Source organism: Eptatretus burgeri, chromosome 7, assembly GCF_056783735.1.
Source record: "Eptatretus burgeri isolate ZD-2024b chromosome 7, Ebu_testis_v1, whole genome shotgun sequence".
In the NCBI taxonomy this organism is placed as follows: Eukaryota; Metazoa; Chordata; class Myxini; order Myxiniformes; family Myxinidae; genus Eptatretus; species Eptatretus burgeri.
In genome coordinates, this window is record NC_140967.1 from 3185230 (window position 1) to 3205794 (window position 20565).

General features: G+C 40.8%; 1 protein-coding gene across 15 annotated transcripts in view; it reads left to right on the plus strand.

Annotated features, from left to right (window-relative positions):
- The window catches only part of LOC147022564 (CAP-Gly domain-containing linker protein 4-like), a 151233-nt gene that overhangs the window by 6876 nt on the left and 123792 nt on the right, over positions 1-20565 (plus strand). For 7 of the 15 annotated variants that reach the window (XR_015059789.1, XM_085887272.1, XM_085887274.1 and 4 more), the window contains exon 2: positions 9139-9273. The exons of 1 other annotated variant lie outside the window; for it this stretch is intronic. Coding sequence is in view for 13 of the 14 variants with exons in the window: in XM_085887269.1 (XP_085743395.1) it covers positions 9139-9273 (135 nt within the window). In the remaining variant the exon portion in view is untranslated. Of the gene's footprint in view, positions 1-9138; positions 9274-19592; positions 19743-20565 lie in introns of all 15 variants that reach the window. 7 more of the 15 variants (XM_085887275.1, XM_085887271.1, XM_085887279.1 and 4 more) reach the window with 2 other exon arrangements.

The following is a 20565-nucleotide window of genomic DNA, read 5'->3' on the forward strand; positions in this document are numbered from 1 at the left end:
GCACATGATGGTGATAGTGAGTGTAAATGTGACCTGCACATGATGGTGATAGTGAGTGTAAATGTGACCTGCACATGGTGGTGATAGTGTGTGTAAATGTGACTTGCACATGATGGTGATAGTGAGTGTAAATGTGACCTGCACATGATGGTGATAGTGAGTGTAAATGTGAGTTGAACATGATGGTGATAGTGAGTGTAAATGTGACCTGCACATGGTGGTGATAGTGAGTGTAAATGTGACCTGCACATGGTGGTGATAGTGAGTGTAAATGTGACCTGCACATGGTGGTGATAGTGAGTGTAAATGTGACCTGCACATTATGGTGATAGTGAGTGTAAATGTGACCTGCACATGGTGGTGATAGTGAGTGTAAATGTGACCTGCACATTATGGTGATAGTGAGTGTAAATGTGACCTGCACATTATGGTGATAGTGAGTGTAAATGTGACCTGCACATGATGGTGATAGTGAGTGTAAATGTGAGTTGAACATGATGGTGATGGTGCATGTAAATGTGAGCTGAACATGATGGTGATAGTGAGTGTAAATGTGAGTTGAACATGATGGTGATAGTGAGTGTAAATGTGACCTGCACATGGTGGTGATAGTGAGTGTAAATGTGAGTTGAACATGATGGTGATAGTGAGTGTAAATGTGACCTGCACATGATGGTGATGGTGCATGTAAATGTGAGCTGAACATGATGGTGATAGTGAGTGTAAATGTGACCTGCACATGGTGGTGATAGTGAGTGTAAATGTGAGTTGAACATGATGGTGATAGTGAGTGTAAATGTGAGCTGAACATGGTGGTGATAGTGAGTGTAAATGTGAGTTGAACATGATGGTGATAGTGAGTGTAAATGTGAGCTGAACATGGTGGTGATAGTGAGTGTAAATGTGAGTTGAACATGATGGTGATAGTGAGTGTAAATGTGAGTTGAACATGATGGTGATAGTGAGTGTAAATGTGAGTTGAACATGATGGTGATAGTGAGTGTAAATGTGACCTGCACATGATGGTGATAGTGAGTGTAAATGTGACCTGCACATGATGGTGATAGTGAGTGTAAATGTGACCTGCACATGATGGTGATAGTGAGTGTAAATGTGAGTTGAACATGATGGTGATAGTGAGTGTAAATGTGACCTGCACATGGTGGTGATAGTCAGTGTAAATGTGAGTTGAACATGATGGTGATGATGAGTGTAAATGTGAGTTGAACATGATGGTGATAGTGTGTGTAAATGTGACCTGCACATGATGGTGATAGTGAGTGTAAATGTGACCTGCACATGGTGGTGATAGTGAGTGTAAATGTGAGTTGAACATGATGGTGATAGTCAGTGTAAATGTGAGTTGAACATGATGGTGATAGTGAGTGTAAATGTGAGTTGAACATGATGGTGATAGTGAGTGTAAATGTGAGTTGAACATGATGGTGATAGTGAGTGTAAATGTGACCTGCACATGATGGTGATAGTGAGTGTAAATGTGACCTGAACATGATGGTGATAGTGAGTGTAAATGTGACCTGCACATGATGGTGATAGTGAGTGTAAATGTGAGTTGAACATGATGGTGATAGTCAGTGTAAATGTGAGTTGAACATGATGGTGATGATGAGTGTAAATGTGAGTTGAACATGATGGTGATAGTGTGTGTAAATGTGACCTGCACATGATGGTGATAGTGAGTGTAAATGTGACCTGCACATGGTGGTGATAGTGAGTGTAAATGTGAGTTGAACATGATGGTGATAGTCAGTGTAAATGTGAGTTGAACATGATGGTGATAGTGAGTGTAAATGTGAGCTGCACATGATGGTGATAGTGAGTGTAAATGTGAGTTGAACATGATGGTGATAGTGAGTGTAAATGTGAGCTGAACATGATGGTGATGGTGCGTGTAAATGTGAGTTGAACATGATGGTGATAGTGAGTGTAAATGTGAGCTGAACATGGTGGTGATAGTGAGTGTAAATGTGAGTTGAACATGATGGTGATAGTGAGTGTAAATGTGAGCTGAACATGATGGTGATAGTGAGTGTAAATGTGACCTGCACATGGTGGTGATAGTGAGTGTAAATGTGAGTTGAACATGGTGGTGATAGTGAGTGTAAATGTGAGCTGAACATGGTGGTGATAGTGAGTGTAAATGTGAGTTGAACATGATGGTGATAGTGAGTGTAAATGTGAGCTGCACATGATGGTGATAGTGTGTGTAAATGTGACCTGCACATGATGGTGATAGTGAGTGTAAATGTGACCTGCACATGGTGGTGATAGTGAGTGTAAATGTGAGTTGAACATGATGGTGATAGTCAGTGTAAATGTGAGTTGAACATGATGGTGATAGTGAGTGTAAATGTGAGTTGAACATGATGGTGATAGTGAGTGTAAATGTGAGCTGCACATGATGGTGATAGTGTGTGTAAATGTGACCTGCACATGATGGTGATAGTGAGTGTAAATGTGACCTGCACATGGTGGTGATAGTGAGTGTAAATGTGAGCTGAACATGATGGTGATAGTGAGTGTAAATGTGAGCTGAACATGATGGTGATGATGAGTGTAAATGTGACCTGCACATGGTGGTGATAGTGTGTGTAAATGTGACCTGCACATGATGGTGATAGTGAGTGTAAATGTGAGTTGAACATGATGGTGATAGTGAGTGTAAATGTGAGCTGAACATGATGGTGATAGTGAGTGTAAATGTGAGTTGAACATGATGGTGATGGTGAGTGTAAATGTGAGCTGAACATGATGGTGATGGTGCATGTAAATGTGAGCTGCACATGATGGTGATAGTGAGTGTAAATGTGAGCTGCACATGATGGTGATAGTGAGTGTAAATGTGAGTTGAACATGATGGTGATAGTGAGTGTAAATGTGAGCTGAACATGATGGTGATAGTGAGTGTAAATGTGAGTTGAACATGATGGTGATGATGAGTGTAAATGTGAGCTGAACATGATGGTGATGGTGAGTGTAAATGTGAGCTGAACATGATGGTGATGGTGCATGTAAATGTGAGCTGAACATGATGGTGATAGTGAGTGTAAATGTGAGCTGCACATGATGGTGATAGTGAGTGTAAATGTGAGTTAAACATGATGGTGATAGTGAGTGTAAATGTGAGCTGAACATGATGGTGATAGTGAGTGTAAATGTGAGCTGCACATGGTGGTGATAGTGAGTGTAAATGTGAGTTGAACATGATGGTGATAGTCAGTGTAAATGTGAGCTGCACATGATGGTGATAGTGAGTGTAAATGTGAGTTGAACATGATGGTGATAGTGAGTGTAAATGTGAGCTGCACATGGTGGTGATAGTGAGTGTAAATGTGAGTTGAACATGATGGTGATAGTGAGTGTAAATGTGACCTGCACATGGTGGTGATAGTGAGTGTAAATGTGAGTTGAACATGATGGTGATAGTGAGTGTAAATGTGAGTTGAACATGATGGTGATAGTGAGTGTAAATGTGAGCTGAACATGATGGTGATAGTGAGTGTAAATGTGAGTTGAACATGATGGTGATAGTGAGTGTAAATGTGACCTGCACATGGTGGTGATAGTGAGTGTAAATGTGAGTTGAACATGATGGTGATAGTGAGTGTAAATGTGAGCTGAACATGATGGTGATAGTGAGTGTAAATGTGACCTGCACATGGTGGTGATAGTGAGTGTAAATGTGAGTTGAACATGATGGTGATAGTGAGTGTAAATGTGACCTGCACATGGTGGTGATAGTGAGTGTAAATGTGAGTTGAACATGATGGTGATAGTGAGTGTAAATGTGACCTGCACATGGTGGTGATAGTGAGTGTAAATGTGAGTTGAACATGATGGTGATAGTGAGTGTAAATGTGAGTTGAACATGATGGTGATAGTGAGTGTAAATGTGAGCTGAACATGGTGGTGATAGTGAGTGTAAATGTGAGTTGAACATGATGGTGATAGTGAGTGTAAATGTGAGCTGAACATGATGGTGATGGTGCGTGTAAATGTGAGTTGAACATGGTGGTGATAGTGAGTGTAAATGTGAGTTGAACATGATGGTGATAGTGAGTGTAAATGTGAGTTGAACATGATGGTGATAGTGAGTGTAAATGTGAGCTGAACATGATGGTGATGATGAGTGTAAATGTGAGCTGAACATGATGGTGATGGTGAGTGTAAATGTGAGTTGAACATGATGGTGATAGTGAGTGTAAATGTGACCTGCACATGGTGGTGATAGTGAGTGTAAATGTGAGTTGAACATGATGGTGATAGTGAGTGTAAATGTGAGTTGAACATGATGGTGATAGTGAGTGTAAATGTGACCTACACATGGTGGTGATGATGAGTGTAAATGTGACCTGCACATGATGGTGATAGTGAGTGTAAATGTGACCTGCACATGATGGTGATAGTGAGTGTAAATGTGAGTTGAACATGATGGTGATAGTCAGTGTAAATGTGAGTTGAACATGATGGTGATGATGAGTGTAAATGTGAGTTGAACATGATGGTGATAGTGAGTGTAAATGTGAGTTGAACATGATGGTGATGATGAGTGTAAATGTGAGTTGAACATGATGGTGATAGTGAGTGTAAATGTGAGTTGAACATGATGGTGATAGTGAGTGTAAATGTGAGCTGAACATGATGGTGATGGTGCGTGTAAATGTGAGTTGAACATGATGGTGATAGTGAGTGTAAATGTGAGCTGAACATGGTGGTGATAGTGAGTGTAAATGTGAGTTGAACATGATGGTGATAGTGAGTGTAAATGTGAGCTGAACATGATGGTGATGGTGAGTGTAAATGTGAGTTGAACATGATGGTGATAGTGAGTGTAAATGTGACCTGCACATGGTGGTGATAGTGAGTGTAAATGTGAGTTGAACATGATGGTGATAGTGAGTGTAAATGTGAGTTGAACATGATGGTGATAGTGAGTGTAAATGTGACCTACACATGGTGGTGATGATGAGTGTAAATGTGACCTGCACATGATGGTGATAGTGAGTGTAAATGTGACCTGCACATGGTGGTGATAGTGAGTGTAAATGTGAGTTGAACATGATGGTGATAGTCAGTGTAAATGTGAGTTGAACATGATGGTGATGATGAGTGTAAATGTGAGTTGAACATGATGGTGATAGTGAGTGTAAATGTGAGTTGAACATGATGGTGATGATGAGTGTAAATGTGAGTTGAACATGATGGTGATAGTGAGTGTAAATGTGAGTTGAACATGATGGTGATAGTGAGTGTAAATGTGAGCTGAACATGATGGTGATGGTGCGTGTAAATGTGAGTTGAACATGATGGTGATAGTGAGTGTAAATGTGAGCTGAACATGGTGGTGATAGTGAGTGTAAATGTGAGTTGAACATGATGGTGATAGTGAGTGTAAATGTGAGCTGAACATGATGGTGATGGTGCGTGTAAATGTGAGTTGAACATGGTGGTGATAGTGAGTGTAAATGTGAGTTGAACATGATGGTGATAGTGAGTGTAAATGTGAGCTGAACATGGTGGTGATAGTGAGTGTAAATGTGAGCTGCACATGATGGTGATAGTGAGTGTAAATGTGAGTTGAACATGATGGTGATAGTGAGTGTAAATGTGAGCTGAACATGGTGGTGATAGTGAGTGTAAATGTGAGCTGAACATGATGGTGATAGTGAGTGTAAATGTGAGCTGAACATGATGGTGATGATGAGTGTAAATGTGACCTGCACATGGTGGTGATAGTGAGTGTAAATGTGACCTGCACATGGTGGTGATGATGAGTGTAAATGTGAGTTGAACATGATGGTGATAGTGAGTGTAAATGTGAGTTGAACATGATGGTGATAGTGAGTGTAAATGTGAGCTGAACATGATGGTGATAGTGAGTGTAAATGTGAGTTGAACATGATGGTGATGGTGAGTGTAAATGTGAGCTGAACATGATGGTGATGGTGAGTGTAAATGTGAGCTGAACATGATGGTGATGATGAGTGTAAATGTGAGCTGAACATGATGGTGATGGTGAGTGTAAATGTGAGCTGAACATGATGGTGATGGTGCATGTAAATGTGAGCTGAACATGATGGTGATAGTGAGTGTAAATGTGAGCTGCACATGATGGTGATAGTGAGTGTAAATGTGAGTTAAACATGATGGTGATAGTGAGTGTAAATGTGAGCTGAACATGATGGTGATAGTGAGTGTAAATGTGAGCTGAACATGATGGTGATGGTGCATGTAAATGTGAGCTGAACATGATGGTGATAGTGAGTGTAAATGTGAGCTGCACATGGTGGTGATAGTGAGTGTAAATGTGAGTTGAACATGATGGTGATAGTCAGTGTAAATGTGAGCTGCACATGATGGTGATAGTGAGTGTAAATGTGAGTTGAACATGATGGTGATAGTGAGTGTAAATGTGAGCTGCACATGGTGGTGATAGTGAGTGTAAATGTGAGTTGAACATGATGGTGATAGTGAGTGTAAATGTGAGCTGCACATGATGGTGATAGTGAGTGTAAATGTGAGTTGAACATGATGGTGATAGTGAGTGTAAATGTGAGCTGAACATGATGGTGATGATGAGTGTAAATGTGAGCTGCACATGATGGTGATAGTGAGTGTAAATGTGAGCTGCACATGATGGTGATAGTGAGTGTAAATGTGAGTTAAACATGATGGTGATAGTGAGTGTAAATGTGAGCTGAACATGATGGTGATGGTGCATGTAAATGTGAGCTGAACATGATGGTGATGGTGCATGTAAATGTGAGCTGAACATGATGGTGATAGTGAGTGTAAATGTGACCTGCACATGATGGTGATAGTGAGTGTAAATGTGAGTTGAACATGATGGTGATAGTGAGTGTAAATGTGACCTGCACATGGTGGTGATAGTGAGTGTAAATGTGACCTGCACATGATGGTGATAGTGAGTGTAAATGTGAGTTGAACATGATGGTGATAGTGAGTGTAAATGTGACCTGCACATGATGGTGATAGTGAGTGTAAATGTGAGTTGAACATGATGGTGATAGTGAGTGTAAATGTGACCTGCACATGGTGGTGATAGTGTGTGTAAATGTGAGTTGAACATGATGGCGATGGTGTGTGTAAATGTGAGCTGAACATGATGATGATGAGTGTAAATGTGAGCTGACCATGCTGGTGATGGTGAGTGTAAATGTGAGATGAATATGATGGTGATGGTGATGGTGAGTGTAAATGTGACATGAATATGATGGTGATAGTGAGTGTAAATGTGACCTGCACATGATGGTGATAGTAAGTGTAAATGTGAGTTGAACATGATGGTGAGTGTAAATATGAGCTGAACATGATGATGATGAGTGTAAATGTGAGCTGAACATGCTGGCGATGGTGAGTGTAAATGTGAGATGAATGTGATGGTGATGGTGAGTGTAAATGTCATCTGAACGTGATGGTGAGTGTAAATGTGAGCTGCACATGATGGTGATAGTGAGTGTAAATGTGAGCTGAACATGATGGTGATGGTGGGTGTAAATGTGAGCTGAATGTGATGGTGGGTGTAAATGTGAGCTGAACATGCTGGCGATGGTGAGTGTAAATGTGACCTGAACATGATGGTGATGGTGCGTGTAAATGTGAGCTGAACATGATGGTGATGGTGCGTGTAAATGTGAGCTGAACATGATGGTGATGGTGTGTGTAAATGTGAGCTGAACATGCTGGCGATGGTGAGTGTAAATGTGAGATGAATATGATGGTGATGGTGAGTGTAAATGTCAGCTGAACGTGATGGTGAGTGTAAATGTGACCCGCACATGATGGTGATAGTGAGTGTAAATGTGAGCTGAACATGATGGTGATGGTGGGTGTAAATGTGAGCTGAATGTGATGGTGAGTGTAAATGTGACCCGCACATGATGGTGATAGTGAGTGTAAATGTGAGCTGAACATGATGGTGATGGTGAGTGTAAATGTGAGCTGAACATGGTGATGGTGAGTGTAAATGTGAGCCGAGCATGATTGTGATGATGAGTGGAAATGTGAGCCATGCATCACTATGGCCATGTACCCCAAGTGCCTCTGGCTTGCCAATCTGTATGTCGATGGGCTTGTGGGTTCGTTTTTGACATGTTGTGTGAGCTTTAATCACGTGGTTTTGATTCGGATCATAATCACGTGACACTTGTGTGGCATGTACATTTTCATCCCATTTTGTGGAGGTGGCCTTGCGGTGATTACATTGGATTGGCATCCTGGCCCAGCTGTTGTGGATTCAAATATAGCTTAAGGCGGGAGCATTAAGGAGTTGAAGTATACACTTCTGGAAATTGAGCTAGTCCCACGAGAAAGATGACGTCACTATGAGATTGTCAATGAAAGCCTGGCAGTCGCCTTACTGTCAGGGAGCGACTCATGCACCTGCCTCACCTGGTCTGGTTGTCAGTGCATTTCACACATCGTTGTTAGCCTTAAATGCCCTCAGGACAAATTGGGATGCACACAACATTGCTCCCTCTGAAAGGCATGGAACAGAATCGTTATTTTTGTGGAATATTTGAAATGAGAGCAAATGATCTGTCCAAGAGAGCCAATTGCTTATTCCTGACATCAAGCATTGCAATCCTCCATCGAGCTGTTATTTTCCTTGTGTTTCACATTTATAGTATCCGACACGTTAGATTGTGTAACTGCTGGAATATTGTAGACCGACGTGTTTTGTGAATACGAGTACGGAAACTTGTCATTGAATCGAATACACGTCTCAAGATTGCAGATTTGGTCGTTACCAAATTTTGGGATCAACTTTGAGCGATCTTTACTCAAAATGCTCTCATTTGGGGATGTAAAGTGCGTTGTTCCGTCTGTACCTTTTTGTTTCTGTGAGATTCAAGATATCTTTTGTCAACGTAGGCATTCAGGTTTGTAGCATGGTGACAGAGGGCTTACAAATATAATGGGATGATTGTGAAGTGTTAACTACACACCATGTGGATGGTAAGTGTTGAAGCAATTCATTAATAATTAAATGGGGACATGTCGTAGGTGTGATGGGACAAAGGACCCCTTTTTGTGTCCAGCTTCTTCCCTTTTCTTTTTATTTATTTATTTATTTATAGATATGTTATCTTTTAGGTGTTTTTTCACATAGTGCGATGACAAAAGAAGATTCGAGTGAAACCTACTCGCAGGAGGATTGCAGGCACAGCCCTGGATATTCTGCTGTCAGAGTTCATGCCGTAACTGCAGCCCCAATGCCGACGGATTGTGGTACGTCAGCTCCATGTACTGCTCTGTAATGTACACGCATTGATTTCAGTTCATTTGAGTTAATTTCTCTTGAACCAATCAAATGTAGAATACAAGATCAAATGCATCATGTTGTTGTGGGTTTGTAAAGGACCCCAGGGAGTTACGTCCTACACATAAAAGAACCTTGGGGTTTAGATATTTCCAAAGTGATTGTTTACTTAGGAATCCCATCCTCGAATCAGGGGAAAGAGAGATGTAGAACTTTCCCCATTGTTTTCTTCCTCATTCACAAACCTTTTTTCCAAAGCTTCATTTTCCTACATCTGTACATGAACTGACATATTTGAACCACCATTCTCAAATCTGTAGTTTCTGCCACCCAGACTCGAAACCCCGTTTTTCATGCTTCATTCTCGAACACGTATCGTCAAACCACTTCACCTCTCCAGTGTATTTTGGCCAGATAATTGCCATTCCAGTGCTGTAATGGTCATGGTTCTTCGCTGCTCCAGAATTCTTAATTTTTTTTTGTATATACTGTCGAGGCTCGTATGAGAGCAAACGCACCGAACTATGAACAAGGGGAGCAGTGGGAGAGGGAAGGAAAAAAACAGTGGGGAACAGACACGAGGAGATCTGTGGAAGGGAGAGGGATTGGGTGGGGAACATGGGGTAAACAAGATGGACACTACAGGGACTTTCAGGAAGGAAAGCAGATAATTTGAAGGAGGTGGGTTTCGGGTGGATTAACAGGGGAAGAAAAGATCCTGGTTTTGGATGAGGGAAGATGAGAGATGGTGGTGAACAACTGTTTTGAAGACCTGGAGGAAACGGTGAAATTCAAGAGAGTGTGGGAGTTTGTTCCAAAAGTGGGAAAAAAGAGGAATGAAAGAGTGAAGGTGAGCAGTGATTCTTGATTTTGGTAGTTTTACCAGAAGGAGGTTGCTGGCAAACCTTGAGCGCCCTGCAGAAATGTGTGTGGGGGGGGGGACATATCTCAGACAAAGCGGAGGGTCGAGGCCGGAGAGGAGACGGTACAAGACAGAAAGACCCCGACCTGCATACGGTGAGAGAGTGAGGGACCCAAAGACAGCCTCATCGCGGGAGATACCAATGATCCTAAATGTCTTGGTTTCCACAGCGAAGCCGAGAAAGGTGAGAGGCCGGAACACCAGCCCAGAAGGGAGAGCAGTACTCCCTCAGGCTGCGGACTTAAGCTTTGTATGTGGTGAGGAGCTCAGGTGGGCAGAGAAAGGACTTTATACGATGGAGGATGCCCAGTCGGTGACTGCCTTTTGAGGCCAGCTTGAAAATGTCGCTTTCTCAGGAAAAATCATGATGGATAGTGAGAGCCAGAAGCTTAAATGAAATTAGTTCTTGAAGAGGATTGTTGAGAAAGTAGATGGGGTGGGAGGGGGTGGGGGTTCCAGATGGTCCTTTAGAAGAGACATCGTGGGAGTGTGAGATTTGTCAGGGTTGAAAGACATGTTCCACTTGTTGGATCAGGTTGTGATTTTATCAAGATCTGCAGAGAGTGAATCTGCAAATTGGATTGAGCGAGGCTCTGCCTAAAACACCCCGTTCCCCCGATTCTCCAGCAACCAATCCCATTCACTGGATTGCAGCGTGCCTCTGCCATTCCGGTCGGTTGCTGAAAGTGGCTGTGTTCGGTGACACTGTGCAGGGGACAATTAGAACCTGGCACGGAGTGGTTGGAGCAGAGTTGATGTTCAGATCGGGCGTGGTCTGAATCCGAGAAGGGAGCAGCCCAGATCCTGAGGAAGTTTGCGTCTTGTGTGGGCGTGAACACCAGTGGCTCGACGCGGAATAGGGTGCTCTTCAAAAGCGTCAGGCAGAACGGATGCTCCTGACGGAAAACAAAGGCGCGAAAGCATGCGCTTTCCAAACTGTCACCCAAATGGGCGATGACCAAGCCGGTAGAACTGATTTCTTGCACGTCTTTCGAACACACTCTTTATAACCTCACATCTTCAGTGCATACACCTCAGGGCTCATCTGTTGTGGAGCATCAATGAACGACACAAGACGCCCATCAGTTAATTTTCAGAGCTAAGCACCACACAATACTGCACGACACCATACCTCCCACATGCTCCTCTCACTCGCTGCATTTACACCTTGTTGAGTGCCACAGGGGCGAAGCCTTCACACGTATGGGTGAGGAAGGGGTCACAAACACACTCAGACTTCTTTCTTTCTTTCTGTCTCCTTGTCTGTCTAATTTTTCTGGATGAATGTGGTGTCTGTGTTAAGGATGGTTGTGTAAGGGGCTTATTTGAGTGCTCGGGGTAAGACTGTTTCTTGTGTGACACTGCATTTCTGTAAATACTTGAATCTTTTTAAGTACATGCTTGTTTAATACGTTTTGTTGTTTCCAAACCTGCTTGGTTGTCTCTTTCCTTCATTGGTTAGACATAGCATGTAATAAATACAAGAGAGGTTTTACCCCACTTATTTGCTGCATTAGTCCAGCCAGTAGCGCACCTATGGTTTCGCTTGTCCATACCACAGTAAGTAGACGAGTTGGGAGGCTGAGAGCATGGTATCTATCTGGGCAGGGCTAAATCAACGGTGAGGTAACTCTTGTCATGGAGCGGGGACCCTGCCAGACATGGCCTTTTCAGATGGTGTCTGTGGTTGCTCAGAAAACTATCGGGTCGCGGAGTTGTCCGTGGCTTGCGGCTTCAGGGTCAACAGTTGGGAAACAGGTCTAAGAGGGACCCAGCGACAGGCCCGTAACAGTTAGTGTCAGGAGTGGGATTTTTGGACCCCCTGACTCCATAACAATATTATGAGAACAGTGGAGGAACCTGAATATGGATATATTGTCTGAGCAGGATATCTCAAAAAGTTATACATAGATTTAGACGAAACTTGATGGACAGGTTGGGTATGTGACAAGGCCAAATTGATTTGATTTGGGTGAAGATCCGGATGTGAGAATTTTTTTTTTTAATTTTTCAAATGATTCTACTTATTTTATTTATTCCATGATTCTACAACATTGGATCCAAAAAAGATACACAACATAGCACGGTATTTTAAAAGGTTTTGCATGGATTATTACATAACTTGGTGGGTGAGTTGGGTAGGTGACAAGAACAAGCCAATTAGATTTTGGTGCAGAGCCAGCCTATCAGTGAGATATAAAACGTAAACTGTTGAGCTCGGTGGAAGTATGCACTCTACCGAGTGCCGTTCTCATTCCATAAGGTGATAGTTTGTACAAAATAATGTTATTGTCTATTGTATCAAAAGCCTTAGAGAAGTGAAGGAAAACACCAACTGTATTTGCAAATTGATGAATTGCTTGTCCAACTTTGTCCATGAATATCAATAAGGCTTGAGTGTTTTCTTCCAAAGATCAAATTGTGAATTATAAAAAAAATTACATTTGCTTTAGAAATTTTACAGTTTGTTTTTAGACCTTTAAAAAAGGTTTTTGAAAAGACAAGTTAATAATGAAATTGGACAATAATTGATATTGTCTTGTAGATCACTATTTTAAACTAGAGGGGGAGCACTCGGTAGAGTGCAATACTGCTGGGTCACTTAAGTGAACCTGATATCCTATTCATTGTAGGTCAAAACGGATCAGACTCTACTGAACCACGATTGAATAAACTAAACTAGATCGACACGCATGTAAAAATGCCAAAAAGAAAAATCGAATGTTTTTTGAAAAAAAAAGTTGCAAATTTTTTTTTCTCTCTATCAAATTTTTTTTTGGGGGGGGGGGTTGGAAATCACTTAAAACATGTAGAAATGCAAAAACAAAAATTCAAATATTTTTTTCAAAATGGCCACCATAGCAGCCATATTGGACTTTGGACCAAGTCCAAAATCTAATGGCATGATCCTTGGACCATACCTAATCCCCCCACCAAGTTTCGTCAAAATCCGTCCAGGAGTTTTTTCCGTAATACTGTTCACAAACAAACAGACAGGGGTGAAAACAGTAACCTCCGTCCATCTTCGATGGCGGAGGTTAAAAATGGTTTAACTTTAGCAATTTTAATTTTCTCAGGTACTACACCATTACATCGGAATAAGGTTATTATAAATACTTGGGGTTGAATAATTTCAGGTAAAACAGTTTTCAAGAGGCCATTATTTATTCCATAATTTCCTGCACTTTTCCTGCACTCCATCAAACTTTGTACAATGTCTTTTATCTCAATTTTATGAGTAGGTGTAAAAATAAATAAATAATGAATTCAAGTTAGGGTCCCCCAATATGTCAGCAAACTATCTATTTACAGTGAGAATATGTTTTGCTAAGTTTTGCCCAATATTGATGAAGTAATAATTTAAATGCTCTACTGTATATTATGGCATTAGTATCTTCAATTAAAGCATCATTGATCTTTATTGTTGCAATAGAAATATCTTTTTTTTTCTCTCTCTTTCCAAGAATACCATTTATTATTTTCCAAGTAATACTTATATCATTTTAACACTCAGCTATTTGCCTCATAAAATAATCTTTTCTTGCTCTTCACAAAATACTTGTAAGGCTATTTCCATATTTTAATTACCTTTGACAAAATTGATTCATTGGACTAAACCTATATTGATAATATAAATTTGATTTGATAAAATATAACTTGTATTGATAAAATATAAATTTGATATTGATAATATAAATTATTTTTCTGATTTATTGACCTCAGCAAATATTTTGTAACCAAAGGGAAGTGGTATTTTTCTATAATTTGAGTGTTTCCTAATCTGTAATGTTTTATTTCATTATAAACCAAGGTAAATATTTCCATAAATTTGTCAAAAGGATCATTTGCATCCTGTTTATTTAAAACCTCAGACCAATGAACTTATTAACCTCCACCATCGAAGATGGACGGAGGTTACTATTTTCACTTTTGTCTGTTTGTTTGTTTGTGAACAGTATTACGGAAAAACTCCTGGACGGATTTCGACGAAACTTGGTGGGGGGATTAGGTATGGTCCAAGGATTATGCCATTAGATTTTGGACTTGGTCCAAAGTCCAATATGGCTGCTATGGTGGCCATTTTGAAAAAATATTAGAATTTTTGTTTTTGCATTTCTACATGTTTTAAGTGATTTCCAACCCCCAAAAAAAATTGTCAGAGAAAAAAAAAAAATTTTGCAACTATTTTTTCAAAATTTCGATTTTTTTTGGGGGGCATTTCTGCATGCGAGTCGATCTAGTTTAGTTTATTCAATCGTGGTTCAGTAGAGTCTGATCCGTTTTGACCTACAATTAATAGGATATCAGGTTCACTTAAGTGACCCAGCAGTATTGGCGGTGGAGGTTTTGCACTCGACAGAGTGCTCCCCCTCTAGTTTTAATCTTTGTTTATATGTATTAATATTAATTATAGTCAATTTACGAATACGAACATAAGGGGTATACTTATGGTGGTGATTTAAAATACTGGGTGTGGAAGAAAAAATTGGAAAGGGATTTGTTGTATGTGAGAGAACAATCCCCGATTCCAGATTATGGTTGAGAATGAGTAAAAATTCTCAACCATAATATATTATATTCTTGTTGTTGGTCTGGCTTCTTGTTGGTCTGAACCATATATTATTGTTGGTCTGGCTATGAGTGGGATATATGAAAATGAAAACGTAATATCCAAGAAATACGACATAAATGAGTTGAGATGACCAACAAGTAATTTGACATTAACGTTACTCAAGAAGAAGAAGAAATGTTAACAACTTTTTTGTAATTCGTTCAAAAAAAACAAACAAACAACTTAGGATAATATTATTTCAATTAAAAAAACTTTCAATTTCACTCTTCATATGAGTGCTGTTTAAAGGTTTCCATGGTGGAATGAATAATGGAGTAAAAGGTTTACAGTTTACACCTTGTGTTCACTCTTAAAAGGGCTATTTATATTCTTTAAACTTTGAAAATAACTCAAAAGAAAAGTAAGCCTCGACGTTTCGGGCAGCATGCTCCGCCCATCGACTGGAGGAAGTAACTGCAACAAATGGGATGCAGAGTTTATAAGAACTCTGTGCCCCATTGGCTGGTTATTGTGGTGTGCTGATTGGCTGGTCATTTTGGTTGCTGATTTGCCAGTGTGGTCTTGCTCATCATAATCCATTGTCCTCAGTGTGTTGATAGGTATGGTTGTAGGTGTTTGCTTGTTAATGAGGGAGAGCCAGATATCACGAATGGGTATCCCGTTTCCTTGGGGGACTGTGTGATGTAAATGTATCTCCACGGCTTCTCTGATTCTCCTTGTGTGCCAGTGACTAATGGATGTGAGAAGTGTGCTGTCTGACCATAGTATGCGATAATTGACTGTTATGCCTGGTGTTGGCTTAATGGTTAGGGTGGTGAGCTTGGGATCCCAGGGTCCTGAGTTGAAATCCCGCTCAGCTGTATTAATTAATACAAGGTGGGGTTAACTCGGCCTGTCATCCTTCCGAGGTCGGCAAAATGAGTGCCAGCATGCTGGTACACTGTGTCGGAGTGGCGTCCAGGATTGTGCCCAATAGCCAAGGAGACTGCTTAGGCAGCACCAACGCTCTGTACAGAATATGGTCCCAATGGATGGATGGATGGATTGACTTACTGATTTTTTTTTTCCCCTTTCACCTCGTCTATTATGTGCTTGGTGTTCTTTCAGTCTGGTGGTGAAAAGCCTCCAAATTTCACCAATGTAAACTTTACCACATTCACAATTGATGCGGTAAACACATGAATGGTGGTCTGGAGGTCTTCTGTCCTTATGTGTGTGAAGAATAGATTCGAGCTTGTGTGTTGAGCGATGGTGTACGACAATGTTGGCAGTCTTGAGATTGCGCTGAATGTGGTGTGATGTACATCCAATGAAGGGGAGAATAACACATGCTCCAGCTTGCGGTGTTGGATCATGAGCTTTCAGTGGTTTGGTATTGATCGTGTCGGTGAGATAACTATTGAATGTAATGGCAGTCGTGATGTGGCGTAGTTTGCAATGTGGGTTAAATATTTGTCGCTGACAGTGTAGACACGTTGAAAAAGAGTGCTGCTCATGAACTGGATAGTTGAAGGATGTTGAAAGGATCGGTGGTTGAGGTTGCGGCGAGTTGGTAATGAGGATGTCAAGAAAATAAATTGACTGTTGTTGTTTGACTTCCATAGTGAATTTAATGTTGTAGTGCTGATTGTTAATGTTCTGAAGAAAAGTATTGAGATCTGTCTTGTCTTGTGTTGCCATATAACAAGGATGGCATCTCCATAACGAAGCCAGAGCTGAGGTTGAAATGGCACTGAAAAGGAAGGTGCGGCTCTGGGTGCCTCACTGTCATCCATCGTAGTAAACCTCTTCATGGAAGATTTTGAGTACTCTGCACCATTTCAACAATCTCTGGCTACGTTATCAGCTTGATTATTAGGTATTAAAGACAAACTCATCTGCTTCTAAAGTACTAACTGGAAAACTATTCATGAATGACAGAATTCAACATAAATCAAATGGCAACTGTGGAAGTAAAAACGCTGTAGTCCGTAAAAGTTTCCATGGTGCTGGAAAATGCTTTAGTCCATACGAGTTTTCCTGCTCTCTTCAGTTTGTTTTGGAAGATCAGCAATGGTGCCTGTTAGTCTGATTCTGGTAGGTTCGTTCTTCCCCATCTTGTTTGCGATGTTTTTCATTTGAGAATGCTGTTGCTTTACTCCTGGTGGTGAATTCATCTTCATGTTGAAGGTTGAAGTGGTCTCGGATGGTGCTTCCTTGCTTTCTTGCTTCCTTAGAAACCCGGGTAAATAATCTGCTGGTGTGCATCGCCTGGTCTTGTCGTTCGCAGCAAGTGATGGGCATTAGCTGAAATCGTTGAAACAGTCATGGTCTATGTAAATGTATGAGGTTGGCCTCTACCTCCCCTTCACTTCTTCGGGAAAAGGCGAAGCTCGTTTGATCACGATCTCTGTACCCTGTCTTGCCATAAATGAGTAATGTGTTCGGTGAACAAATGAGAGTTCAAAATGAGAAATCCAACTCTATTACTACCAAAATCCCAACCAAGTTTATGATCAGAAATCCAACTCCATTACTACCAAAATCCCAACCAGGTTTATGATCAGAAATCCAAACCCTGTCGTTATCAGAAATTCTGAAGATCAGGTTTATGATGAGAAAGTCTGACCACATTATCACAAGATATTCACCAGTGGTTGATCAACCACAAGCTTCATTGAGTTAAAAAAAATATACATTTATTTTGTTGACATTATTATCTAATGCTTTGGTGTCAAGTATTCATGATCTTGGAAAGACCTTGTTCATGCACTTGGCTTTACTGTATGTGAGAACAGCTGCTTGCTGCATCGGCTAATAATAGTTTGAAACGTTCATCAGCTGTTGGTTTCGTAAAGCTCTAAACAACATAGTTGAGAGCAATTGCTCGAGTTTTCCTCATTTCCAAACAAACCATTGGCCCCTTTGGTGTTTCCTTTGGAGGACATAGTTTATAATATGCTGGGATCCTAGGTGCGATTCCCACATACTGCGTCGGTTTGTCCATTGCTTACCCATGTCCTTGTAATATTCATAAAGGTACATCACTGATGCTTCCAAGTAGCATTATCCTTCCTTTGACATATGTACAAGTTCTTCAAAGAGCTGTTTCATCACTGTTTAAAATAATCTCCTGTGTACGATGCGAATGGCTTTCAGGTATAAGCGAAGCATCACAACACGTACTGTGTGAATAATTCTGATGCTTTACAAAGGAGTCGAGGCAGAGCATTATGTGATTGCTGGCTTTGAAAACAACTAATTAATATTGTATTTTAACACGTTGACTGTCGACTCTTATCGTGTACAGTATACACCACTCCCATTTACCAAGCCAAGTACGTGCATGTTCATATGAAATACTTTATTTTCAAACTTTACCCTTCTATAAGCAAATCTAAGCTCATTTGGTGGGGAAACCCCACAATACAAGAAAACTCGTAGCTGAGAGTGGGACAATATTTTCAATTATGTTTGCTAGGTATGAGCTATCTGCCTGTAGGACTATTATTATTAGTATTTTTTTTTTTTTTTTTTTAAACACTGAACCAATGTTGCTATAACCTCATTGCGAATGGTAGATTGTGTGCAAAACTTCTCATGGAGACTGGTAATGACGACAGCAATGATCCTGATATGGACTCTGATGACGGGACTGAAGAAATGCCCTCAGATGATGCTGATTTTCACCCAAAAATGACAACAGAAGAAAGCGTGATAGAGCATGATAACTAGTCTAGTGATTATGATATAGCATGATAACCAGTCCTATGATAATGATATAGCATGATAACCAGTCCTATGATAATGATATAGCATGATAACCAGTCCTATGATAATGATATAGCATGATAACCAGTCCTATGATAATGATATAGCATGATAACCAGTCCTGTGATAATGATATAGCATGATAACCAGTCCTGTGATGATAGAGCATGACAACCAGTCTAGTCATGATATAATGTGATAACCAGTCTAGTGATGACAATGGTGTGATAACCAGTCCTGTGATAATGATATAGCATGATAACCAGTCCTGTGATGATAGAGCATGACAACCAGTCCAGTGATGATAGAGCATGACAACCAGTCTAGTCATGATATAATGTGATGACCAGTCCAGTGATAATGATATAGCGTGATAACCAGTCTCGTGACGAAAAAGCATGTTAACCAGTCTAGTGATGATATAGCATGATAAGCAGTCCAGTCATAATGATATAGCATGATAACCAGTCTAGTTATGATATAATGGGATAACGAGTCGAGTGAGAATGATATAGCATGATGTTGTAGAATTTTGTAGTTGACATTTTAACCAACTCGATATAAATCCTGTTACTCAAATGAAAGCCACAATTAATTCACTGTCCACACGGAAAGTACATTACATCAGATAATTTTATTTTAACTTTGTACCAAGGAGTACAAGCCACCATGATGGTAAAGATCTACAATGATTTGCACTAAAACAAGATTACATTTTCTAGCATTTATAAGCTTTTGGGAGAGTGGAGGGGCTGATAAGCCTGAGGAAAAGAACTCCAAAATGCAATACGTGTCTCATAGGTGAAAAGCGAATGATGTAATCATGGCAAAAGGTGGTGTTATCAACCAGATCATTGTTCCATAGCAAGACATTCCTGTATCAACATTTAGGTCAAAAGACTCTTGGCTAAAGAAAGCATCACTGACATCCAATTTGACTTGCAGCATAAAAATTAAATCTATAAAGCACCAGCAACAATTATAATTGAGAGTACATTAATATAATTCTTTTCTCCCACAATTCCCCCCTTTTTCCTTATCAGGAAAATTTGAATAATTATATTACACATGATCACCATACCCCGTTCCTGGAGGAGAAAATATATCCGTTACACAAGTTCAATCAATAATGGCAGCGAGCGCTTATCTCAGAAGAATGCTGGATAACGACCATTTCAATCGTGCCCGGCCAGGTGAGTGAGTGTGTTTCCATTTAATTCATGGCCTGTTCATCAGCATGTGTCACACATTGAAAAACATGCTACCCGAAGTCAGAAGATAAGCAGGTCAGGGTGTAGATAGAGCACCCAAGGGGAAACACAGTCGAAGCACTCCTTGAGCTGCAGAGAAGGTAGATCTTGGCAGGTATGAGCTTGGGCCCGATACTGGGTTGAAGGAGACGAAAAGGACTCGAAAGGTGACCCAGAGATCCAGCCCCAGCAGAGTTTGGGGCCTCGTAGCAGCAGTTTGTACAATCAGGTTTGATTCACCAAATGAGCTGTGCATGTTGGATGCAGCCACGATGGCTGCACGAGCCCCACCTGCCCATTGAACACATGATGCAGATGACTCGCCGTGTGGACCTTCCGGGCCTTCGTTGTGCATTGAAGCAACCACGGCAAGTTCACGATGTATTTGCAGAGCAGCAATTTGTGAGCGTGGTTGAGGACATTCCTTCACGCTTGCCTGGCCTGCCTGGCATCACAGAACGGCAACGTTAGGATTTGCCCAACCTTCTCTTCAGTGGGTTTTTCTTTTTTTTGCCACCACATCACTCATCTTATCTTCTCAGGAAGGGGGTAGTTTCATGATCACGTGTTGAATGCCCAATCACCCAAATCTGGGTTCCCCCATCATCCAATCTTTCGGTGGAAGTTCTTCCAAAGCTTCACAAGACGAAATCATACATTGCATGGTTCAACTGCTCTCAACACTCCGAAACAAACAAAATCAAGGTTAAGCATCGATTAAACATGCCAATCCATAAACGTCATGGGCTCATGTATTTCAACAAGA